The sequence below is a fragment of the Taudactylus pleione genome, unplaced genomic scaffold, assembly GCF_031769625.1.
Source record: "Taudactylus pleione unplaced genomic scaffold, aTauple2 ptg000611l, whole genome shotgun sequence".
Taxonomy (NCBI): Eukaryota; Metazoa; Chordata; class Amphibia; order Anura; family Myobatrachidae; genus Taudactylus; species Taudactylus pleione.
This window is the reverse complement of record NW_028285013.1, coordinates 3598878-3625924: the sequence shown is the minus strand read 5'-3', so window position 1 is coordinate 3625924 and position 27047 is coordinate 3598878. Positions and strand designations below refer to the sequence as shown.

The following is a 27047-nucleotide window of genomic DNA, read 5'->3' as shown; positions in this document are numbered from 1 at the left end:
ACAATATTGGTGAGCCCAGGTCCCCATTTATAAGTTCCCAAACCCAGTCTTGCATTAATATTATTTTAGTCACGGGAAACGGACTAACCTGGTAAAGTCTACAGCCGAATTGTCTGCTCAGTTATGTCACATAAGAACAGACTTGCCTTCCCTCCTGGAATGTCTGGAAGCCTCTCAAATTTTAGGGAACTCTTGTGGGCTCCTTCTCTCAGGAAATGGGCAGATTTTGGGGGCTCGGATGAGGAGGTTTGCGCCATTGTGGCATCTTACAGCTGGAGGCAGGGCTGTGAAGATTTCAGGAACAGCACCACACCCACAGTGGGTTCTGTGATGCTCTGCTGACCATTCCTCTGCAGATGGTGTAATCTAAAGGGTCAAATTCTGAAAATCTTAACTTTTTGGAGTTTGGTACAGAAGGGTCAGATCATAGACCAAATTGATAATAAGGACTGTGATCTGCTGTGCCAATTAGCCTTCTGCAGGAGATTTCTATGCTTCCACATACAGAAATCCCCAAAACATTACCTGATGGGAAAACTTCGAGAAGCTCTGACATACAGTAGATTAAGGGGTAATAGCAGCTTTAAGGCTTCTGTAAGAAGAATCAGAATAAGTGTTTAGTTCAGACTGTAATGCCCGCGTGTGTTTCTCTAAAGGTTAATGTGGTGACATTAAAAGTCTCCAGTAGACAGAATATACTTTATTACAAAGCACAGTTATTATACATTTGTAAACCATTTACATTATACAGCTCTATGTGCGGGATATAGGACAGGGTACAGCAGCCTCTTCCGAACCCAAGCTTCATGCACAGGGCTCCTGCGTTGCCCCCTCTGACCTTTAGTTAATGAATTTTGGCATAATGACAGGACTCCAGCCCCCCCCCCACTAGATCCAGCTCCATCTGCGGGTCCACTGAGTGTGGCTATAAAACAGGACAAGAACAGCTGACTATATCATGTAGGGCTGTGTCTGTGATGTGTAAGGCACTGTCTGTTACTACTGATCTGGAACGGGCAAGTCTCTCAATGTCAGTCCGCTTGTTCTACTTCATCGGCTGTTTCAGATCAAATAATCCAGTGCCTCCCTTAACGACTTTCCCGACTACAAGGCACGCTGACGGGGACAGAAGCTCATCCTTCGCACCTGTTAAAAAAACAAACAAACAAAAAAAAAAAAAAAAAGAGGCAAAACCTGCATGAGTTACCCTGTCAAGATTTGCATCATAAAATACCAATTTATGAAGCGCAGTGGTTTAATTCAGCGGTGAATGTCGTGTTCTCTGTATATAGCTCCTCAATCGCAGTCGCTTCTCATACAAGTCGCAGCGGGCCGCACTTCATCAGAATGACAGCCCCATAATCAGGCTAGAACAAAGGTTGGTTGTGGAAGTTTACCCAGACTCCTAAAACCAAAATTCCCAGGACGCCCTTGGCTCACTCAGCACATCCAGTGTGACGCAACTGTGTAGACAGGGCTTTACAGCCACTTCTTCCGTGACGGGGAGCCAACAAGAACATATTTGGTGTCTAAGTCCAAATAGTATAAAAACACACAGAGGGTAAATAAGGTACTTTATTTTATCACAGTAAGTGACCAACTTAGGAAGCTCAGTCCTGCATTGTAGCTAGCAAACCTTTATCTAAGGTCACTGGATGGGAGATGGTGGAGAGGAGAGGGAGCACTGTGATTTTCTCATCCCATTGTAACATTTTTAGAAAACAGGAGTAACTGAAAGGATTGCTAGCTCCTATGCAGGACCCGAGTGTGGCCGGATGGCCCTACTCTGCTGGCTAGAGCAGAATACGGAAAGGTTACTTTTGCTTGAGCGATCCGAGTGGGCTTACTTCAATATTCCTTCTCACCCTGAGTAACCACCTGCAGTGTACGTGGGTAACTCGCTGCCATTACTAGGCACTGGCACTGCTTTCTTGTACGCCAGTATCTAAAGCGACTTACTTCTTAGTATGTGTGATCATGCTGCTACTATACCCCAAGATTGCTGTCCGCTAATTCCCCACCTGCCGCTTACGATGTACAAATGCTGCACTTGGTAGCGGGCAGAGCTTGGAGGTACTGGCGGAAACACAGGGCAGCTGAAGAACGGAATAGCGTTTGGAGCAATTCTGGCAGTCAGACGATACAAGCAGATGTTAGTATTCTTGAAGCAAGGATTATGTTTATTAGCTCTGGTAAAATGTCTTAAAAAAATATAAATTAAATTCCTTAGCTGAAGGTGCCAGGAATGTCAGTGCATGCAAGAGGCAGGGCCGGATTATGGTCTGTGGGGGCCCCTGGGCAACAAACATGTGGGGGCCCCAATTAAATGTGACAAACTTGGGGTATGCGCAATGGGGACCTTATGCAGAGCCCCGTATGGAGTACAACCAGTAGTAGTGCCCCTTATGCAGTGCCCCCTATGCAATACTCCCATTAGTAGTGCCCCCTGTAGTAATGCCCTCTGTATAAATGCCCCCAGTAGTAATACCCCTGTAGTTGTGCCCCAAATAGTAATGCCCCCCAGTAGTAATTGGGCTTGTGCCCAATAGTAATGCCCCCTGTATAAATCCCCCAGTAGTAATACCCATATAGTTGTGCCCCCAATAGGCTACTTACTGGCCCGTCGGGATGTTCACCATCGGGATGCCGCAGTCTGTCTTTTGACCACCGACATCCCGTCCGCAGGTAAATTATACCGATTCCGTAAAAACCACCATGGTGGATGACTACGTCTCATTGTATAGTTAATTATACCACCCAGCGACTGGTGCTCCTAAGTGCGCATAAATAAGACAGCAGCTGCCATCTCCCTTAGTGATCACCACTGAGCGGGTCGCGGTTACACAGCAGAGGGTTACTGCAGAGACGTGGATCTGGTATTCCTGCGTTCGCTGCCGGCATAGTATTACATTACAGAGAGGTGCAGTCACTGATGCATTGCAGGCAGATACCATTTATTTCAACAATTAACTCACTGAAAATCTAATCGCCCCCCCAATATGAAACCGAAGCATTAGTAGGCAAGAAGTCACAAATGAGTTTTTTTTAAATTATATAAGCGAAAAGCCCAGATCTGAGTCATCTGTCAGCAGCAGTGAGACGATCATCTGTCAGCAGCAGTCAGCCGATCATGTGCAACAGAGACTGAACCGCTTTACACATCGGAACAAGTCACGCATTGTGCAGTCAGATGGGATTGTGCAGGCAGAAAGTATTTGGGGAATGTCACATGACAGGAAGTGTCCCATAAAGTTTACCTGAAAGTAATAACTCCCCTCCCCTCAGAGTAACGCCTAACCTTTCACCTATTTCTTACAATACCTCAACCTGAGGCACTTGCTGATGTAGAAATTATATTTATGTTTAGCACCCAGCCCCCCCCATGCTTTCTTTCCCAACATGTCCGCCTCTTCTGCCTCGCAGCACTAGATACCGTTTTTCCTCACGTGCAGTCGGTGTCAGGCCTGCTTGCTCCTATAAATCGGGAGTTTGTGTTTTTTGTGAAAGCAACATCGTGACATTAAAATAGTACTTTGGTAAAACTGAATGCTTTAAACTAATCAATCCATATAATATTTTCTTTCCTAAATAATAACGATATTCTGTGAATCATGCATTTCCGCCTGGCACGGATCGGGTCATTATGGGATAGACATAAAGGTCAGTGCCAGAAGACATTGTGGCTGATACTTCATATATAATGCAGCCGCATCCATGTCTTTTGTGTTTTAGTAGTCGTCCGTCTGCCACTTTATGTAAATGCCGCTACAACGTCCTTCCCTGGTGTACATGCGGGTGTGCCAATGTGCCAGGTCCGAGAAGCCTACCCTCATCGTTCGTAGATGCTGACATACCGATTGGTACGTCGCACCGTCGAAACTTCCTCCAGCTCTAATGCAGGTGCGGTTTCCCAGTTCATGTATGGCCTCTTAAGCGAGAGGTTGAGCGTCTGTGCACACCGCCATTTTCACTGGCACGCCCGTAAGACGGAACATCTCCGCGCGCCAAACCACCTCCCCGTCACCGCCAAGGAATGCCCAAATACATTTTCAACACATGCACCTCAATCACAGCTGTGCGCACTCTATGTGGACACAACCGCAGTGCGACAGAAGCAAGCGCCGAAGAAAAAAATATCGCTCCACTGCTCCTGATGTGGGCAGAGTGCGTCCAACCCATATTTAGGCCCGTCATGTTTGCAGCTGACGGCACAACATAAAATCCTATAATTCCGCTATTTCTTTTATTAAGTTGTAAAATAATTGCCACGTGTCTATTCGATACAACAAATCTAGGCGGCTACAGTATATTGATAACTCGACTGGACGAAGTGGAATATTTTCTGTCATAAAGATAGGAACTGAAACGTACTCAAAGGGGGACAACTGAATAGCTTCCGAAACTCCTTCCCGGCACTATTCGCATCGCGTTTAATTGAATTGCCCCCAAACGGAGAGCGTTGCTACGTGTGGATGAGGTTACGAGTGGGGCAGATTCTCACCAAAGATAAAATAGGTTAAACAAGGTCACCCTGATACAGAAATGCCTGGGAGGTATTCTCCATTAAAAGCAATTGTGAAATAAAAAATAACGGAACATTATTTTATCAATTTATTCTAGAGACAATTATCTACTAGAATTGCTGTCTCTATCTGTTCCCAATAAACCGCAGTGGAGCCTGGCACTGGCAAACACTAGGTGGTGAAACGGTCAGCCATGCACTGCCTATTATCTCTAAATGTCACCAAGAACCTTTGTCATAGTGCAAGCTGATAAATGGGTTCATTAACCACTGGACTGTTCTTACAGGTATAATTCCGGCAGGAATTATTATTATTTGTTAAAAGTTTTAGGGGTCTATTTACTAAGCAGTGTTAGGAGACAGAGTGATAAGGTGCCAGCCAATCAGCTCCTAACTGTCATCTCACAGGCTGTGTTTGAAATCAGCCAATCAGCTCCTAACTGTCATCTCACAGGCTGTGTTTGAAAAATGAAAGTTGGGAGCTGATTGGCTGGTACCTTATCACTTTCTTATCACTTTTCACTCTGTCTCATAACACTGCTTAGTAAATAGACCCCTTATACTTTTTGGACTCTTCCAAGCAGATACACGGAGCCTGAGAAAACACACACATGAAAATGACGTCGTTCTGCTCTGTTGCGCCCAAGTAACCCGTCATGTGGTTTTTATATGTACAATAGGACGAAGATTGCAAAACTGGAACGCTATTATACCAAATATATATCTTGTGTAAAATTAAAAATCAGTGTGTTATTCTAGAGGCCTATACGAAACTCAATAAATTTTTGTCTTCATCCTCCTACACCGAAATGCACCAGAAAATCTTGCACAGAACATATTTCACCCCAAAATTAAAATATATTATAGGAGACGCGCTAAACTCTAAGTGTTACAAGTGCGGTACTCCTGATGCAGATATTATGCGCTGCTTTTGGTATTGTTCTCAGGTTCAGGTGTTTTGGAGATCCCTTCAGGACTATATTGTTAACCTTTTGAAGAGAAGATTCAAAATAACTAAAGATTGGGTCTTTTGGGGTATTTGCCCTGATGCACCTCAGGAGGGTACGAGCAGAAATCCTCTAGTCGGACTTAGCAGTGCGGTCAATTGAATAGCTCCGGGAACTCAACATCGTGGCGCTATTCTGCAACGCGCTGAATTGAATCGCCCCTTTAGGTGTCAAGAGAGAGTGACACACATAACAAGTGACAAACACACACTTCTGCATCAGCTCGCTTTGTGTGCAGTGGCTTTCAGCCAAGTCTCTAAGACCAGAGATCAGCGCAGCGGCTGTAGCCCACATTTAGCGCGCAAGACCGGTACTATAGTAGGTACTGTATATGGGGACTCAGGGGTGGCATTTGGTGGGAAAGGGGGTCCCTTGGCCCTTTCTCATGCTGCTCTGTAAACTGTGACCCAGACATGCACCACTGGGGGCGGGATGTACTAACACTGAAATGCATTCAAACCACCAAGAACTGCTGTTTTGGGAGTTGACCGCATTCCCCATTTGTATGAAGCTACGGAAAGAGAAACTTTCCCCAGCTTGTACCCGATAGGCAATGCTATCTATATCAACCTAAGGGCTTCTTTTAACAGCCTTCCCCCGAAATGCTTCCAATAGTATTCCTCCCAGGATCCCCTGTGGCTCGCGCATACTGTACATAGTAGGACGCCTGGGTCATAATCCAGAAAGTTCTCACACACCGCAGAATCACCGAAAGAACTGTCCTTTGTGATTTTAATCACAATTGTGCATGCACGCAGCATTAATAAACGTCTCTATGAATGCACTAAGTGGTAGGATGTATGGCTTTCAAAATGCAATGGTTGATACTTCACCTCCTGAAACTGAAAGGTCCAGAGGCCCTTACAGCCTGGACCACTGGCTTCTATACTGTTATCCTAAACCATCACTGGTATACAGAGTCATTTTATCGGAGGAGGGGGCCCGTGTACAATCTCCGAGCTGCCCTTCCCTCGCGTCAGGGCAAGCGCAGGTGTAAGATAAGGAGCTTGTAAGCATCACCACCTGACTCTAATGCCTAGTGGGTAAGGCATCTAAGCTCATTGTATTTAATAGAATGAGGGCCCCTTGGAACACAGAACTTAAATGAACAAACAGCCATATAACCATAAAGCCTACAGTATACCGGAATTAGAGAGAATCGCGGCCGATGTGGCAGTGCCTAGCTTACCAAGATCACTTTGTTTAGCGTCACACTTACCACTCATTGTGGCATCCTTCAGGAATTTGTAGCTGGTCTCGAAGGTCATTTGCTGGAAAGGGGAGGAGCTGGACTGCATCCCGTAGCGGTTGAGAGGCCGATACGTTCCCTCGAAACACATGTAATCGGCAACGAGGGAGAGATGGCGAGGGTCTACCTCAATACCTGTGCAACACAGAAGAATTGTATAAACGGAATAGCACCCAGCTGTAGGTGCCTCTTCCACCAATAAGTCATCCCATGACAACAGACACCATTGTGCAACTGTAACCGCCACCCACTAACAGGCATATGAACGAGCCAATCACAAAGCAGTAAATTAGACATGTAGAGTACAGGATTAAGGCCTAAGCAGATTAGTTGTTGAAATGGCGCTTCATGTCCAAAGCGGCTATATCCTGTGGCAACCAGTCAGCTTCTGTTATTTATTTTACTAGTGCAGTTTAGAAAAAAATGAAAGCAAATGTTTGATTGGTTGCTATGGGTGGCAACCTACTTATTCAGATGGCATAATTTTATTAGGCCCTCCCCTACTCTTACCTGTAGTAGTCAATCACAGTCAAACATAAATCACAGCAGAAAAATACCCATACAGATACTTCCTAATATTTCACGTGGCTAACAGATAAAAAAAAAAAAAAAATTAAATGTATGCATCTGCAGGCTCCATATTAGAATGAGAGTACAATATACAGACAAAACACAAAACAAAAGGCCCATTATATACATTCCTTACACCTCTCCTGGAAATTAAGGCCACACCCCCAAAAGCTATGCCACGCCCATTCATTTCTGGTGGACAATGTACAAAAATCAGGACTGCCCCAATCAAATCAAAGCTATAGTGAGCGATGTATGGCTAAATAAGCTTAAAGGTGCGTACACACGGTACGATATCTATGAACGATAATGATATCGTTCAACGATAAATTGTTCATTTTTATGCAGTGAACGACCAACAAACGACCAACGATGCGCGTTCCCGCAATGGACGATAACGATACCTGTGGACGTCCGTACATGCAGGCCAACTTGGACGATTTCCTCACAATTTGCATGGTCAGAGATGTGGCAGGAGGACTTCACTGAAAGATATCTAATCAGTGTGTACACCCAATATCGTCTGCCCTGCACTACAGAAAAGTTCAGGGGAAATCGTTCAGCGATATCGATGGTTGTGCAGATCATACCGTGTGTCTACAGCTTAAGAACCAGCAGATGCTTTTGAATAGGTTCGACAATTTTACATCGATCCAAAATAGCGGTAAAAAGAAGGATGAGGTTTTGGTCCTATAAGAGGCACCGCTGGGAGGGATATATTTAGCAGCCTGTATGCTTGTCGTCTCTACACTGTCACACTATACTCCTTCCAGATGGAGCACTAAGAATCTGTTGGCCGAGAGCTGTCCCTTTGCTCTAACAACAATGCTATTAAAATTATAAATAGTCGTCCTCTAATGGACTTGGGGCCTGATTCACGCACGCAGTTCACCTGCAATAGCAAGCTAATCCACTGCGATCACAGTGCAAACTCAGCACTACATCAGGGACGCCCCCTTTACCTTACACACATCCGTAATACTTAGCAAGACTGCAAAACCATCGGTACAATGGAGTACCATCGCAGCCTCACGCACACTTGCACAAGGTCTGACCTTACTCAGAAACTGATAACAACCTCACACGCTATGAGACCTCACACTGCGTATGGGATCGTAGTTGATCATTTATGAACGACCCTGCAACGGTGTGCGAACGCACTGGCACGCCTGCATTCGGCCGACCACTTCCGTCACCGCCCAAAAAAACAGCACTTCCTGTCACTCACTCTGCGATGGGTCGGCGTAGCCGCTGCGTAGCGTAGTGGCCGGTTCGCGCACTGCAATGCATATGCATGCGCAGAAGACAACAATCGGGTGATTGCGTGCGTATTAGCAATTGCGTTCCTTGCTGAATCAGGCCCTTAATATGGCCGCTGTAAGCAGATACCTTGGGCAGAACAGACCTAAAAAGGTAGAGCGCTGCGACATACAGCAACCAATGAGATGTCAGCTTTTACTCTGTAAACTGCACTAGAAGACGGTCAGGTGGAAGCGGATTGGTGGCTACTAGCTACATCGCTAGCGTGTCTACCATCGTTCACGTTCAGAAATCAGTGACCCACTCACCGTAAACCGCAAACACATCCTTAATTTCCTTTTCGACCACCCTTAAGGCGGCCTCTATACCGTAAGTGTTCGCCATTGCGTGGATGTCGTTTGAATACAGGCGTTTCAGGTCCAGTATCTGTGAAGGATGGAGGAACACAGAGTAATGATGATATGGTGTGTCCCATACGACTGCTAGCAGCGGGTGTCTTTTTCGCAATGCGCTGCGGTCTAGGACGCACCATCAGACTGTGCTGATTAATTTGATATGCGACACTTGTATATATCTGTGTGCACCTGAGGCTCTGTATACACCGTGCTATGATGCAGCAGCTGCTGCTTTTTTCCACCCCAAGTTCCGTTGCGCTTCACATACAGATATACAGGTGTCGCAAATGAGTCGGCACAGTCTCCTGGTGCGTAGTAGTACATCACATTGTGACCAAGATGCATTTTCGGGCGGAAAAGCCACCCGGGACCTAGCTTAATGTATGAGGACACACCTGTATAAATATTATATTATTACTAATAATAAATACTCATTAATATCAGGAACTTTCTGTTACAAGTTTGGTATATTTCCCCAAAACACTTTTTTCATTTACTTCTCTAAATAAGCTCTGGGATGTATATTGTCATGTGTTTATTCAGAGCTTTCTTTCTTTACAGTTGCCCCAAATTGGCACGTCACTGTGGGAAATGGCTGCCCGCTCGATTACAGACACCAAGCTGGGACATCAGAACAAAGCCGCATTCAGCCATCGGACGTTTGTTCTGGTTTCAGCAGGAAATGCCCTGCTAGACACACGCAGTCTTCAGAATGACCAGAGTATCACTGTAAGGCTGGATCATGTCGGAACCTGTGACACGTGCTATAGAACAATGACATTCATTCTTGTCGGGGTAACTTACGTCTGAATATTTAAACAGCTCCTGGAGATTTATTCCCTCTGTGTTCATGATCTGCTCCTTCTCTCCCTTCTTGTTTGTGGTGTCGTTCAGGAGGCACCGCGTGATCCCCCTGGTCTCGTGGATAATGACGTTGTGCGACAGAGACGTCACGAGAGAGGAGAGGTCGAAATGTACCTTCATTAAGGGCAACTTCATGGTGACCTAGAAGAAGCGGATGAGCACATCTTAACAGGACGATGGTGTGTGGGGTGGGGTGGGGTGATGCAGGGACAAGGGGGGCAGCCAATGTGCCAACCAACTCTCTGGTTCTTAATTCACTTGATTCAACCATCATGGGTCTAAAAATCTACCTCAGTGTGAGAGGTCTTTTTCCATTGTAAAATGAGGACACACAATGCAACAACTTAATCAAATTCAACAAATAAAAGAATATTGAAGGGGAAGAGGAACAGGAGGGGGTGATTAGTACAATTCTGTACTCCCCAGACCTTAATCCCGTTGAGAACTTGTGGTCAATCCGCAAGAGGCAGATGGACATACAAAAACCCACAAATTCCGACAAACTCCAAGCATTGATTAGGCACGAATGGGCGGCCATCAGTCAGTATTTGGCCCAGAGGATGACTGACAGCATGCCAGGGCGGATTGCAGAGGTCATGAAAAACAAGGGTCAGCACTGCAAATATTGACTCTTTGCATAAACTTAATGTAATTGTCAATAACAGCCTTTGACACGTATGAAACGCTGTAATTTGACTTCAGTATACCATAGTAACGTCTAACAAAAAGGTCTAAAAACACTGAAGCAGCAAACTTTGTGAAAACCAATACTTGTGTCATTCTCAAAACTTTTGGTCATGGCTGTATACACACACATTATAATATATATATATATATATATACATACATATACACAGAAATGTTTTGTTCTGTTTAAGCAGCGTTGTGTTCTGTTCACAGTGGAGGCAGCCATGTTGTCACCTAAACAGATAGTCACTGAGCCCTAACGTCCTAAGGACTTGTGACATCACTGAGGTATGAAAGCCGTCAAGCTTTGGTATTGCCACCGCTTCCTAGTTTAAGTCCACAATATGGCCGCCTCCATGGTGACAGGTCTACGTCAACACTACATTATAGTAAGGCACTCTGGCAACTTCTTTGTAACGGCTTCAACGAGTCTCACCTCACACCATAAGCTCTTCTCTGTGTCATAGGAATACTCTTCTACGGAGGAATTCAGACTCAGGACGTTATTCACCCGGTTCTCCGCCATCACATCCTTGGTTAGGTTTGGCTGGTTGTTTTTCTGTTTGGAGGGCCTAGACGATGAGGAAGCAGTTTCCTCCTCAGCCGGTGGAAGACTCTCTCTATTCGCCTCCTCCTCCTCCTCCTCCTCCTCTTCATCCGCTTCATCTTCATTTTCCTTGAGCTCTTCTTCTTCACTTTCATAATCCACCTACAGGAGATATTATAACATGAAACGCAAAACACTTATAAATGTCTCCCGTCTATGTAACTGTGTGCCGCGCTGGTTCCTGCAGTGCACATCGGTGCTGGAGTGTGTCTGGATATAGTAGGACATCAGATATATGCCAGCTCTGAGCAATCCTACATTCAGGCCTCTCTGTGCATTTGGAAGGAAAGAAATTCTCCTGAACCTGCGGCCTCCTCGCCCCTTTGTCTCATCAGCATAATCTCGCCCCGCAAAATGAAATCTCATTACTGCCGCATAAAATGAAGAGTATCAGCGTGCCTATTCTTTCCCTAGCCAGGATCCCTCCTCAAACAGCCACGTTACCCCCTGCATATCTATGCGCCACACGGGAAATCCGGGCGCACTGCCACAAGGTATCCGAACTATAGACAGTTACAAGGTCGACAATATCTAGATAGACACAAGATGTTAAGACAGGCAATAGGTCGGCAAGTAAAAAAGGCTGACAGTGACAAAAGGTCGACATGGTTAAAATGTTGCCGCGAAAATGGTCGACAGTTTTTTGGGTTTTTTTTAGGGTTAAATTTAGGCACTTACCCCAATGGTTAAGCACTTACCCCGACAGTTAGGGTTAGGCACCAAAGGGGAGGGTTAGGGTGAAGATTAGTATTCGAAAAAACACACAAACCCATGTGTTGATCATTTTACCCTGTCGTACTTCTTCCATGTAGACTTTTTGTCCCTGTCGACCTATTGCCTGTCTAACATCTGGGGCCAAATGTAATCGGGTGAGCGTTTAGAACATGTAAGAGTAAATTGACACTTTTTAAACTCGGCCAATGTAATAAGAGTCCGAGAACTTGCAAACTCGCATGTTTTTAGACTCAAAAAAACTCATCCATTTTGAAAATACAACTCAACCAATGTATTAGTGTTTTACTGCTAAACGCTCACATTTTCTAAACTCTCACCCTATTCCATTTGGCCCCCTGTGTCTATCTAGAGTGGATATCGTCGACCTTTTAACGGTCCATCTTTTATACCACATCCCTGGTACAAAACAGAGCAGCCGGGTAGTTACATAGTTTTTTTTTGTGCTACTTTGTAACCGATCTCTACTAAATCCAAATATATATTTTTGTTGTTTAACAGACATTAACCTTTTCAGCTCCCCTGTCTATGACACTGAAGGGGTAACCTTCACCTGTATGGAAGGGTGCGCGGGGGCTTGGCAGAGAACTGTGTTTACGTGCGGTCAGGTGTGACCCTATGGCACAGCTCCAGTGTAAGGAAAATACTAAATAGGGTAAATATTGCAGTGCAAACCTGTCTCTCCATCCAAAAGGGTGCCAACCATGCTGGACGGACGCCAGCTAACAACGGGCAAACAATAGTACGCTATTCTTTATAATGAACAAAGAATACACAGGCATAAGCCTGCACTGGAATGTTCTGAACAATCTAATATGAAAGCAAGGAAGAACAGTTGTTGGCATCACAGCCTGGGGTCACGAGCAGGATACCTGATCAGGGCCTTATCTGTGAGGAGTTTGTACTTGAACAGCATTGTGTAATTAGTGATGCTCTATAAACAAACAATAATAATAATATGAAAGTACTCCACCAAATTGATGTCATTTACATGCATACCAATTAGACAGAAAGGAAGACAGGGCCTGATTCAGAGCCGGACGCTCTGACCAGAGCGCTCTCTCTGAATCAAGACCGGCCTACCTAAAATTGGAGCAGCCTCCTGGCCGCTCGCATAGCTGTGCGTGACCACCCACAGCTTATGCGAGCGGCCAAAAAGATGGTCGCGATGGTCAAGACCATCGCGACCATCGCGCTTGCGACGAGATCCTTGCGGTACAGTCTCGCTGCCGCAAGCCCGGAGTGCTTTTGGCTATATCCTGGGTATTGAGATACACGGGATCTACAGGCTGTGGTGTGGAAGGGGGGGGGGGGGGGGGGGAGAGAGAGAGAGAGAGAGAGAGAGAGAGAGAGAGAGAGAGAGAGAGAGAGAGAGAGAGAGAGAGAGAGGAGAGAGAGGAGAGAGAGAGAGAGAGGAGAGAGAGAGAGAGAGAGAGAGAGGAGAGAGAGAGAGAGAGAGAGAGATATATATATATATATATATATATATATATATATATATATATAAAGTACCAACCAGTTAGCTCCTGTCATTTGAAAGCTGTGTTTGAAAACTGACAATTAGGAGCTGATTGGTCGGCACTTCATCTCCACCCACGGCTTCATACACCTCCCACTATGGATGAAGACAGCACAAATAGTCCTAATGAAGTCAACCTGTGACCACATTTTCCCAGCAGCGCCCATCGATACCGGACAGGCCACGACCTGATGTAGCGTGGGGTCAGCAGTCGCTATGGGCCATTGCATTCAACAATTTCCCGTCAATTTGGTCTAAAGTAACCAAGCTGGCCGGCGGGATAGCTGTGTGTGCAGGCGGCTTAAGGCACTATCTTTCCCAGGTCACCCGCATGTTTATTCCTGAGGGCAAAGGCAATGTACCGCTAGAGAGCTGTATCAAGGGGGAGAATCTGGCGCAGAGAAAAACCGTAGGATGCAAATGAGATTTGTTCAAAATATTAAGGGGGGAGATGTATCAAAGCTTAGAAGATGATTGGTTGGTAATTTATCTTTCTCCAACGGTCATTCTTCAAACACAGCCTGTAACATGGCAGTTAAAATCTGATTGGTTGTCAATTTATCTCTTTCCAAGGTTTGATACAGAGAGAAGTAAACGCTCTATTCACAAAATTCATCACACTCACACTAACACACACAGTATGTAATATAGAAAATACACAGTTTTATAAATCAGGGTAAAAGCTAGGAGTAATTTACCTCCTCTTCTTGTTTTTCTCTCCTCTTTACGTCAGTAGCGTCGGCATCTCCTTCATCAGCATCTGCGTCTATAATTTCTTCTTCTTTATCGGGCTCCTGACTCTCCTAATAATCAGACAAGGCTTGTGTGAGACCTTCTGGTATACGAAGCGTGCTCATACAGTGGCCACAGACAGCCAACAAACACGTTTTGTGTCACTATATGGATGACTGATCTTGGGCCAAAAGGCATTCAGTCCCCTGCCAACATTTCACAGTGCAAATCAGGACATTTTTATGCCACGCCCTGATCCACCCTAATCCCACCCCTTTGTGGTGAGGCCACACAGCTTTGTGGTAGTCCCTCTCCGTATCTGCTCACAGGTATCGGGACTGCGCCCTGAAAACTGGGACTGCTAATCGGCATGTGTTACCAAATTCTTCTGCAGTACTGGGAAATTGACCTTATGATGTCATCGCGCCTGGCCGCTATGACGTCATTGACCCATGGCCTCCTTATCAAAACTTACAAAGAAAACAAGTGGAGGTGTCGCCTATTGTAATCAATCAGATTAAAGCTAGCAAATACCTAGTACATTTTATAAAATGATAACAATAATCTGATTGGTTGCTGCAGACAATACCTCCAATTGTCCTATTTAGTATGAACGATCTCTAAGACTGAGGGAGCATCAGTTCGGATCAGGGTTGCTATAAGACAAACAGGACATACTTGCACCAGCTGATGCCAGCACAACGTAAAATCATAACAAAGAAGTGAAAAAAAATAAAAAGCAGGGTACTGATACTCCTTGTGTATAATAATCGAATTGGAGTGGTGCAGAGAGATTTATATTATAGAGTACCAATCACCTACACAACTCCACGCTGACAGGCTATCTGAGCAGGCAATCTATAAATGTTGCATTGACTTTGTGACTCCTCTGTGTTAATGGCATCACCGATGCTCTCTGTATTATATGGCGGTCACCGATGCTCTCTGTATTATATGGCGGTCACTGATGCTCTCTGTATTATATGGCGGTCAATGATGCTCTCTGTATTATATGGCGGTCAATGATGCTCTCTGTATTATATGGCGGTCACTGATGCTATCTGCATTTACATGACAGACAGTAATGATCTCTGCATTTGTATGGTACTTAATGTGATGTTTGTTGCATTATATGGTGGTCACGGTGATGCTCTCAGCATTATCTGGCAGTCACTGTGATGTTTGTTGCATCATATGGAGGTCAATGTGATGTTTGTTGCATTATATGGTGGTCATTGTGATGTTTGTTGCATTATATGGTGGTCATTGTGATGTTTGTTGCATTATATGGTGGTCATTGTGATGTTTGTTGCATTATATGGTGGTCATTGTGATGTTTGTTGCATTATATGGTGGTCATTGTGATGTTTGTTGCATTATATGGTGGTCATTGTGATGTTTGTTGCATTATATGGTGGTCATTGTGATGTTTGTTGCATTATATGGTGGTCATTGTGATGTTTGTTGCATTATATGGTGGTCATTGTGATGTTTGTTGCATTATATGGTGGTCATTGTGATGTTTGTTGCATTATATGGTGTCATTGTGATGTTTGTTGCATTATATGGAGGTCAATGTGATGTTTGTTGCATTATATGGTGGTCATTGTGATGTTTGTTGCATTATATGGAGGTCAATGTGATGTTTGTTGCATTATATGGTGGTCATTGTGATGTTTGTTGCATTATATGGTACTTAATGTGATGTTTGTTGCATTATATGGTGGTCACTGTGATGTTTGTTGCATTATATGGTGGTCACTGTGATGTTTGTTGCATTATATGGTGTCATTGTGATGTTTGTTGCATTATATGGTGGTCATTGTGATGTTCTATGTATTATAATGGTGGCCACTGATGTTCTCTGCATTATATGGCAGTTATATAGGCTGACCCGAGTCTTTGCCCTGGGTGACAGAAAGCCTAACACCACTGCTGCATACATGTACAGTAGTTCTTACTGCACGTTTGGTCAGGTAACAATGATAAAATGCTACACATACAGCACACAGGGCTCGATATGCTTCTTTCTTACTCAAGTCATGTTACTGTATTATAAATATCGGTCCGTATTATAAAAGAGGAATCTACTCTGTGGGCATTTCCTTATGTTTTATTGCAGCATTGTACATTGTCAACAGCACGGACTGGGCATTATAATGCTTAACATACATTTGAAGATTAAGATAAACAGGACACAATAGGAATCAGGACATGTAAAGTGACCGGTTATTTACTGTAACTCAGGCGGTAGTGAGAAAAGTTCTCACAGCTCAGGTGAATGGGGTCAGGTTATTTGCTGGTCTCAAATGAGCATGTTTTAAAGTCTTGGAGACGCAGAGTGTCTGGTGGCATGGGAAGAGATTCCAAAAAATAAGTGCAGCACAAGTGAAACCCTGGGGGGCGTATCTGAGACACAGTGAACAGAGAGGAGCAGAGGGTCCACATGGGAGGGTACAGTATCTGCAGATGAGGGATGGCATGTAAGGGCTTTGTTTCTATACCAGATGCCTTAACTACCTGTTAGATACTTCTCTATAGTTGGGTGTATCTTGGAGCAGTATCACTGAGCAGGAAAACAGCCCGAGATTTAAATGACCATTTCCCACCTTATTACTATTATTGGGAATGGTAGAGATTCATCAAAATTAATATTTAAATACCTATTTTGTCCGGCACAAAAAGCAAACTGACTGGAAGACAGAAACACAAATGAAAATAACAGAAAATTTACTTTGTAGGACAAGGCAAACCTGGTGTGTGTTATTCCAGCCAGGTGGGAAAATACAGCATGGCTGCAAACTCTCCTTTGCTCAGCCTGAAGGACTAATGTCACAGTAAGACAGGTGTGGGGAACCTTTTTTCTGCTAAGGGCCACACTGGGGCGGGGTCACAATCGCCAGTGATTACAACAATGCCGGAGCATCCTGAGGATGCTTCGGGGAGCTGCAAGGGCAGCGGTGTGACTGTCTGAAGCGTCCTAAGGACACTCCAGACGGCACTGCTGTATAGATCTGGCTGCAGGATGCCTTTCTAGGTACCCTGGTAGCCAGATGAGGCTAGCAGAAAAAAGCTCCAAGGGCCAGACCAAATGATTCTGCAGGCCTTATACAGCCCCGGGCCTGAGGTTTCCCATCCCTGCTGTAAGACAACCAAGCACTTATCTCCAATCTTTCCCTGTCAGCTCATTAAAATACGAAGGTCAATAAAATAATACTCCACTGAGCTGGATGTCGTCCAGCTCGGCACAGAGGCTCGGGAATAAAATAGCACAGAGCAGACAGGAGTCACTAAGTTCTGCCTTCTACTCCAGCTTTAAAGGCGTCAGGGACCCCAATACATAGCTCTGATCTGGCACTAACTAGGTCAAAGTCAATAACTGTATCACCCCGACTCTACTAGTGTCAGGACTGCGACTGAGCAGATCCCCAAGTCCTGATAGGGAAGGGAGAGCCTAATATAATTCCATTAATGTTATACCACTTCTATTCAGCATATATAGAAACAGACTAATAATGAAACACATTATTTACAAAAGGAAGTACAATACTTTGTTACAAAAATTATAGAAATAAAAAGGGTTACATATTATATGGACAAACATGTGTTGCAATCTTAGTTAAAAGGGTTAATAAAGGATCCATGCAAGGAGTGCCCACATAACTATTATAACTGTACAGAATTGTCCCTGTGTAGTAGCCACATGAATTTTTTGTAATGACCAGTTACTTATAAAACACCAGCATTTTCCCTTATGCTTTACAACTGGGAACAAACAGTAATTAAACAAGACTGGGTAATAACAGAAAGACAAAGACGTCAGAGAACTCTGCTTGCAAGCTTACAATCTATAGGGAAATAGGCACTGATACACAAGGATAGGTGCTGCATATTGCATATTGGTCCAGCCAGATTGCAGAGGTTCTTGGTGGGCTGTGTGATCCAGTCACACAGGAATGTTGGCCTGTGATGAGCAGGATGTGGAAGTGAGGAAATAGAAAGTATGTAAAGTTATGTGTGGACTGTATAGAGGGGATGTAATTGGGTAGGATAGCTTATAGAGGTTATGTGGGTGGTTCTAGGATTTGATAAGCTTGTCTGAAGAGGGGAGTTTTCAGGGAATGCCTTAAGGTTTGGAGACTAGAGGAAAGTCTTATTGTGCCTGGGCATGTATTCTACAGAGTGGGTGCAGCCCGAAAAAAGTTCTTTACCTGTGAATGGGAGCAGGTGATGTGTGTGTGGTTGAGAGATGCAGATCTTGTGCACAGCAAAGAGGTCAAGCTGGGAAATATTTTGAGATAAGGGAAGAGATGTATGGTATGGTCACATTAATCTCTATTATTTAAGCTACATTGTAAACAAGACTGCTCAAGGATCGGTGATTGGTTAGATACCTCATTCTCCCAAAACAAAAGTCCTAGGGACTCTCAAATTACACCAGAGCAACGTACAGACTTCAGATATATTTTTATGATTTTGGTAACCTTTAGCTGTGGTAGAAATAGAATGTTTTAGTCAAAAACAGAGAGAATATGGTGAAGCCTTTGATCCCTGCTTATGTTTAGTCACACCATTTAGTTAGACTGCTGTATGAATACCCCTGCTGTTTGTGGTGCCAGCTGAGCATCTTTCAGTACTGTATATGCAGACACAGACAAAAGCCTAATGTTTACAAAACTCTTTTTCCAGGTAATTACTTTTTCCTGCTCACAGGATATCCTCAGGAATGTATATACTAATGAAACTACACAATTGAGTGATTAAATCCCTATTTATCTGTATGGGCAAAATTATAACAGAACATATCTTACATTATGCCCCAATAACCATAATCTCTACAAAAGGCAACAGCAAATTACAGCTGTAGATGATCACAGGAGGTTCATCTAGAGCACAGGTTCTCAGACTCGTTCCTCAGGATCCCAAACAGTGCATGTTTTCCAGGTCTCCTCACAGAATTATGTGTCAGTGAGTAATGAATATACCTGTGCATTTGCTGTGTGACTTGGGAAACGTGTCCTGTGTCCTGAGCATCGAGTTTGAGAACCTCTGATCTAGAGAGACAACAAATGGAGCTTAGTGACCCAACTCTATACTCTGGTGTCTCACCTGGGGTTCCTTGCCTTCCCCATCATCATCCAGGTCTTTCCGCGTTGCTTTTCGGGTGGTCACATCCCTGAAGGAGGCGAGTTTTGAGCTTCTTCTCTTAATGGCATCAAACATGATTCGGAAGAACCTGCAGAAGACACCAAACTAAATTTGCATGGATCCAAACAAGACATATAGGGTCTGATTCTGAGCTCAGCGTATCTCTTTGCACGGACGTAAATAGCGAGTTTTAGCATTTAGCATATATGCATAAGCAAAGTCTTCGTCCATTTCTGAATCGGACGGATCTTGGTTGGGATCTGTCTTTGGGGGCTATTCAATAAAGCGCACTGTATATATCATCGGGAAGGAGTTCCTGGTGCTGTTCAATTCAGCGAGCTGTTAAGTCAGTCTTAAGTTGGAGAATGACGGTTAGCGTGACTAAACAGGGTGTTTAGTCGCAAGAACCAGCATTCTCCAACTAAAAAGTGCCGGCTGTTAGCACCGCACTAAGGGCCCAATTCAGACCCACTCGCTAGATGCGTTTGCACGCAGCCAAAGTATGCAAATCCCACGATCGCACAGCAAGGCATTAGCACATCCACTGTTTCTTGGCGTGCAATCGCGGTGTGTATTTAGACTCCCACCAACCTGTCTTAAGACGCCCATTTTCCCTTAGTGTTACACGTCATCTCCAGGAAGTGTATTAAACATTCGGTAACATCGAGTACCATCGGAACCGTACGCAGCATTTGTGGATGACCATACCCTACCGCAAGCACTATAAGTGCTCAATGTGTAAAGCAACCATGTGACGTGTACTATGACGCTTCGTCTTAATTATGCACGCCTCTTAAACGGCGTTAAGACGCTCAGACACGCCTGCGTTCGCACAACCACTCCACCGTTTCCATCGCCCAACCCGTCACCACCCACAAACGACTCGTCCAGTCACTCAATCTAGCGATGCGTCTATATACAAGGGGTGATCGCATGGACTGGTTCGCGCACTGCGATGCGTATGCATGCACACATTGCAAACACCGGCAGGCTACGTGCGAACGCATCCTAGCTAATGGGTCTGAATTAGGCCCTAAGTCACAGCCGGCACTTTAGTCGGATTTCTGCTCGCACCCTCCGAGTAGTGTGTACAGGGCAGAGAAGCCCAACTTTGACGAATCTCTTGCAACTAACATGGCTGTCCCATGTTACGCGCAGATACTAATGATGGTGGAGGTAGACGATAAAGCAGGGGGTGGTGCCGCTTCCCGCATGAAGCCGCACATATTCTCGCATTTCCCCTATGGAAACTTACACATAGGGTTGTAAATCGTGCTTTCGAGGCATCACACAAACACAGCCTCTTTGCGTTCCGACTTACAAGTATTTCATTGGCCACAGTATAAAAATAAACGCAAAAGACCAAAAAGTAAAAGACGCTCATATAAAACCAAACCTGGCCACGAAACCTAAGCTCTGATTGGTCCAGATCTACCTCCCCGTGTAAGTGGAACAGAACGATCAGGAGATAACGTGATGAGCATGAAAGCAGGGTTGGCTGGGTCACAGTGGAGGGTCAGTGAAGATATATTGTATAGAACTACAGAAATCCTTGATGAGATAGTTCCTCCCTCCTGACTGTCCTGTGCTAATCAGACAAACCCACCTGGTCTCCATGTAGCGAATGATTCCCTCGGGTTTCAGACATTTCTCCTCCCGGTAAAACTCGTAAGGCAAGAAGTGGAATTTTAATTTGTAGACCTGATGTTTCTGGGAATGGTCGTCAATGCGGAAAGTTTCCTCCACGTCCAGCTTGTGCATCACCTGTAACGGGGGGGTACAAGAGACAGGTATAATGACTCATCCAACGCACCCCTCAAAAGGGTCACTAAAACTTACAATGGAATCTCACCTAAGAGGAGAGGGAGTCCTTAAACATTCACAAATACATACAGAAAGATCCCCGTACTAAACGTAACTGCTCTTATATTAGAAGTATACATGGCATTCAGCAGCATGCAAGTATTATTCTGTGTCATCATCCACATTAGGCACCAAGTTACCCGGTCCTGTGTTCTTCTATACCAACAGGGATTTATTTTCACTATTGATCTGTGTGACAGTGACTCTCCCTGAGTGTGACTGTGTGTGACTGTGTGTGTGTGTGACTGTGTGTGTGTGTGACTGTGTGTGTGTGTGACTGTGTGTGTGTGTGTGTGTGTGTGTGTCTGTGTGTGACTGTGTGTGTGTCTGTGTGTGAGACTGTGTGTGTGTGTGTGTGTGTGTGTGTGTGTGTGTGTGTGTGTGTGTGTGTGTGTGTGTGTGTGTGTGTGTGTGTGTGTGTGTGTGTGTGTGTGTGTGTGTGTGACTGTGTGTGTGTGTGTGTGTGACTGTGTGTGTGTGTGTGTGTGTGTGTGTGACTGTGTGTGTGACTGTGTGTGTGTGTTTTCTCATTGTTTTTACTTAAATGTCAGTAATGGCTCACTACATTTTGCCATATTAATTGTCATGCCTATCCCACACCACTAGACTTTATTCTCCCTGACCTGCTTACACATAACACTCACCTAAACCATATTATTATTATTGTTCATTTATATGGCGCCACAAGTGTTCCGCAGCGCCTTACAAAGTACAAAAAAGTGACTAACAGTACAATACAAATACAATGGAGGACAAGGACAGGTATAATATACATTGCTACATTGGTGACCATAATACCCAAATAAGCAACTAGGTGCCCTAGTGGGGAGCAAGAAGTAGATGAAAATAAAGTAAGAAGAAGCACAAGAGTGTAGAGGGCCCTGCTCGCAAGAGCTTACATTCTAAAGGGGAGGGGCAGAGAAACAGGCGTGACACAGATGGGGTAGACAGAGAGGAAAGAGCATGGAGTAGCGGGTTAGGATGAGAGCTGGAATGCTTTAATGAAGTAGTGGGTCTTGAGAGCCCGTTTGAAGGATTGTAGAGAGATGTAGAGTCTGATGGGGAGAGGGAGAGAGTTCCAAAGGTAAGGAGCAGTGCGTGCAAAATCTTGGAGGCAGGAGTGGGGGGTAGTAATCAGTTGGCATGAGAGACGGCGTCCATTTGTTGAACGAAGAGGGCGGGCAGGAGAGTGAAGCGAGATGTGGTCATATGATCTTGGAATATTCTATGCTTTCAGCCTATAAAGCACTGTGGTGCCGGCTTTGGTAAAAAATATCGCGCCAACTCCCTGTCAGCAAACTGAAGTGATTATGCCAGCTATGCCAGCCAACATACAATACCCAGATTTCCACATTAACCTGTAACAGGTAGCTCACATGCAATATTCTATGCTGTGCCTTTCCAATATGGCGCGTGCTATACAAGTTAATCATCTCTCAGGGGCCAAATTGTGAGCAAAACTAGTGAAACAGGACTTATTACTAAGCAATGATGACTTGTTTTATGAATGAGCACATGGACCAATAAATATTTCTAGGTAGCATGCCAGCTTCGACGGGTTTACAGATAAAGTATACAGTATATGAAATGTAACGAGCGCAGGCAATAAAAAATGTTCCTGCAAACTGTCACAATACTGAAATACCACCAGTCACGGTGCCCAGATGTAACAACAGACCCTAAAACGGGCAAAGCTCTCTTGTTTGTCAGCTGCGGAAATAAAGTGTGAAATCGGGCGGAAGTAGACAGGAAGGTTGCTAACATGTTCCCTCAACGGTCACAGACTTGTGTGAAATAATAAAAAGTACCCTGAACATGTCGCAAGTTAGGTTTAAGTATCCTTAAAATAATATTTTAACAGCTCTAATAAGATAATATATGCAACGTTTCAGGATGTCGGGGGGTTGCAGATAAAACTCTGCTCCGTGAAAATGCTTCCCCCCCCCCCCCCCTCCCGGGACCAGAGTAGGCGGTGACAGGAGCAGGGATTTATAGATCCTACTATATCTGCTGGGACACCACATAGGGAATATTCTACAATAGCAGAGGGTGAACATTCGGGGGTAAGATTTACTAAAACTTCTAAAGCAGACAACCGGCAGTGTTGACCATAGCAACCAATCAAATTTTGTCTATCATTTTTTAGAATGCAATAGACATATGATAACTAAAATTTGATTGGTGGATATGGTTGCTATGCTAACACCTCCACTTTTCACTTTTAGAACCTTCAGTAAATCTACCAGACGGCCATCACTTGGATTTAGGATCTACTTTGCGCTTCATATTCTATAGTACCTTCTTCAGCCACATCTTGTGCTAATGAGTAAACCACTTTTACAGGATGCAGGCTATGTACTAACTTTCTGCATATTTCTCTGGTTGAATCAGCACGCTATATAACAAAAAAGTGTCTTCTTACAGTAACAAACCTGCCACCTATGCAAAAAAGTACACATATCTGACCAGACAACACATGTTAATGGCTGTTCAGTGTTGCAGAGACTTCTGCACGCACAGCAATAGCCAATGGAAATAATGGCTATTGTGACACACAAAGGTAGATAATTTGGTATTGGTGTTAAAAAACGTCAAATTGCAATTAAGTTTTCTCTCGGGTGGAATTGTTAACGTTGGGGCTCAACAAAGCCTGTTGAAAAAAAAAAAAAAAAAAGCCTTACAGTCCTGTTCTATAACCAAGCAGTAGAAGTTTATACTCAGGGCTTCCTCCACACAGCTTAATGTACTATGGGGAAGATTTATCAAGCTATTGAAGAGTAGAGAAGTTGGCTATAGCAACCAATCAGCTTCAAGGTAGCAGTTATCCAGTACATTCTATAAAATGATAGGAAGAAGCCGATTAGTTTCTATGCTTCTCCACTATTTTCACTGCTTGGTACATCTCCCCCTATGTACTTAATGAGCACTACCACAGAGCTTCTTTATAGGACACCGAGCGTTCACGCTTATGAATGCAGATGGCAACATCGAAATAGGTGCAACGCAAAACAAAAGGTTTGTCAGAAAGCCTGTGTGCGCTGCAGGAAGATTGGCTAAACATTATTTCCTTTGAAAACTAAAGCACATTTAACAGGCTTGCAGTGTAAAATGAATGCTCGGGTATACAAGCCCTTCATTATCAATTTAGAATACTTTTTTTTTTTAGGATATGGTGTAAAATTGGGAATCGGTATCAAATACCGATGGACGGGATGCCGGCTGTCAGTACACAGACAGCGGCATCGCGATGGTTCAAATCCCGACAGGGGGACGGTTTCCCTGTACTATTTACCCTCTAATCCTCCTTTCCTGCACCCTCATACTAACCTTCCCTACCCTACAACCTAACCCTCCCGGTAAGTGCCTAACCCTAACCCTCCCCCCTTAGTGCCTAAACACCCCCGGTGGTGCCTGAACTTAACCCACCACCCTTAGTGCCTAACCCTGAGCTCCCCCCTTAGTGCCTAACCTTAACCCCACCACCCCGGTGGTGCCTGAACCTAACCCCCCCTCCTGCCCGGAGCCTAACCCTAACCTATCCCCGCCCGCAGCCTAACCCTAAGTCCCCCTGGGGTGCCTAATCCTAACCTTTCCTGCCCCTGCGGCTGATACCTACCTTTCCCCAGTCTCCTTACGATCTGGATGCAGTCTGCCAGGATCCCGGCATCGGCATCCCCAGTCATGTCGGGATTCCGTTGCCAGTGTTCTGTCGGCGATCGGGATTCCGGAAAATTGAATAGTTGTTCCACCGAATACATTATCAGATGACTACACTTGTAAAGAATTACTCCTCACCACCCCCAAAATATTAAGCCGAATGTGTTCTGAGTTCTAGACTATTATTTTCTGAAGGGAAAACTGGCACACTATAATCAGTGGTAAAACATACAGAAACCCCAATGCATCACTATTAATCAGAACTTGCATTTTGCCACCACTAAGAAGCATTTCCTTTCCTTTAACAAGACACATGGCTTCAGCCAGCAATGCAAACAGCAGGAAACAGAGGTTATCGCTTTATGTAAATAATTTTATCTACAGAGATATTAATGTGTAATGGAGAGGAAAAAACAGTACAATCACTATACAAATTAAGTGTAAGCAACAGCACTGTGACCGTGGAAGGATTAACCCCAGAATTCTGGAACATTATTGATCGTAGTCAGGTGGAGATGAGACCGGTGTCATCTCCAAACCAAGCAGCGTTCTGGGAATTCACTCTTTGCTTCCACATCGAACTGGCACAAGGGAGCTTGGGTGGTGCTCAGGTTATAGACCCTAACGCTGCATATTTTTTGCCGAATACCTACTGAAGAAATCACAGGTCTTCTAAATTCATTAATATCTTTGGTTGAAATGTCCATATTCTAATGCGGCACACAATCAGAGCACAGGATGTATCATGACCAAATCATAAAAATTAACCATTTATCTAAAGGCCTCCCTATCCTCATTTAAGAACTCTCTTTCATGGGTATGCAGTCGGGAAGCCGGCGGACCTGGGTTTGGGCGGCGGGAAAGGGGGGGGTGGGTTTAGGCACTTAGAGGGGGGATTAGGGTTAGGCACTGGGGGGGAAGGTTAGGGTTAGGTACACCTAAGGGAGGGTTAGGGGGTAGAAATAGGTTAGTATATACTTACCTTTGACGATCGGGATTTCCTCCTCTGCCGGGATGCCGCTGTCGGGATTCCGACCGCCGGCCATGGGTCCGGCGGTAAATCATACCGATTCCCTTTCATGTGATATATCAGGGCTTATGTATTAATTGATCCATCCTGCCAACCGTCTCTTCTTCCACGTAGCTAAAGCTGGGTACACACTAGGACGACGGATCAGCCCGCCTTCCTATCTGATGACTGGCAAGTGCATACACACTTACCAATCATCGGCCTGATGTGTCGAGCCCGACGTCACAGCTGGGCGGGCATTTACATGTGCCCGCCCACTTATGATGTCAGTGACCCGTGGCCTAAGCAGCAAGTGTACGCACGGTCGGTTGGCCGTCCGTACACACAGCACGATGCATCAATATATCTGCAGATATAATGGGCAATGGCTGTGCAGCACAGCCGACACGATAGATCTGTGGTCGACGTCGTTCACAGACATATCATCTGTATGCATTGGCCGACGCGCACACACAATTGAACGGCTGATATGTCGGCCAGTGTGTACCCAGCATAATAGACTGGATCGCTGCCCCCAGCATTACAATCAGGATGAAGATATTGGGATTTGCCTGGCATGGAAAGGGAAGAGTTTACTTAATCGCAGGATAATTGCATTATGGCGACTGAAAAAACGTGTATAAATGGCCGTTCTGCAACGTTTTATTTAGATGCCAAGTATTTCTGGAAATGTAATGTGCAGAACGGTCAGACGAAAGTCAACCGGTTTGAAGGAAGTCCCATTCCTGTCGTGACCGCCGTGAGTCTCCCTTACTGTTTGTGTAAGGAATGGACGTCAATTACCTGATGTCAAGACAACTCCATTTAGCCGGTAAGGTGGTCATTGACTGGACGTCTGAGCCACAGTTATGGTGCATCTGCCACAACAGAAACTTGGCAGGGATCAACTCATTGTTGAAGCTGATGAAAGCCTCTTTACAAAGCGCCAAATCAAGGCGAGGTGGATTCTTCCACAACAAAGGGTGTTTTTGTCGGGAAACTGGTGTAAGTGACAGACAGAAGCGCCAAAACACTAGCGGATGTTTTAAACAACATTAACATTTCTGAAGGATCCACCATGATGCGCCTACAACACAGATTAATTGACTGAACCAGGCTTTCAGCACCTGAGAGGGAGTCACAAGAACAATTTTGTGGACCCGGAAAGTGGTTGCCCGCACACAAAACGTGGACAGGATGTGTTGCTAATACAATAATAATAATAA

General features: G+C 44.7%; 1 protein-coding gene across 1 annotated transcript in view; it reads right to left on the bottom strand.

Annotated features, from left to right (window-relative positions):
- Nucleotides 1-685: 685 nt before the first annotated feature.
- Nucleotides 686-27047, bottom strand: part of POLR1A (RNA polymerase I subunit A) — a 102901-nt gene continuing 76539 nt past the window's right edge. Inside the window, exons 27-34 of the mRNA XM_088454281.1 lie at nucleotides 20899-21056; nucleotides 19254-19380; nucleotides 14111-14215; nucleotides 10991-11263; nucleotides 9808-10008; nucleotides 8917-9034; nucleotides 6749-6913; nucleotides 686-1146 (exon numbers count right to left, since the gene is read on the bottom strand). Coding sequence (XP_088310407.1) covers nucleotides 1046-1146; nucleotides 6749-6913; nucleotides 8917-9034; nucleotides 9808-10008; nucleotides 10991-11263; nucleotides 14111-14215; nucleotides 19254-19380; nucleotides 20899-21056 — 1248 coding nt within the window. The 3' untranslated portion in view covers nucleotides 686-1045. The remainder of the gene's footprint in view (nucleotides 1147-6748; nucleotides 6914-8916; nucleotides 9035-9807; nucleotides 10009-10990; nucleotides 11264-14110; nucleotides 14216-19253; nucleotides 19381-20898; nucleotides 21057-27047) is intronic.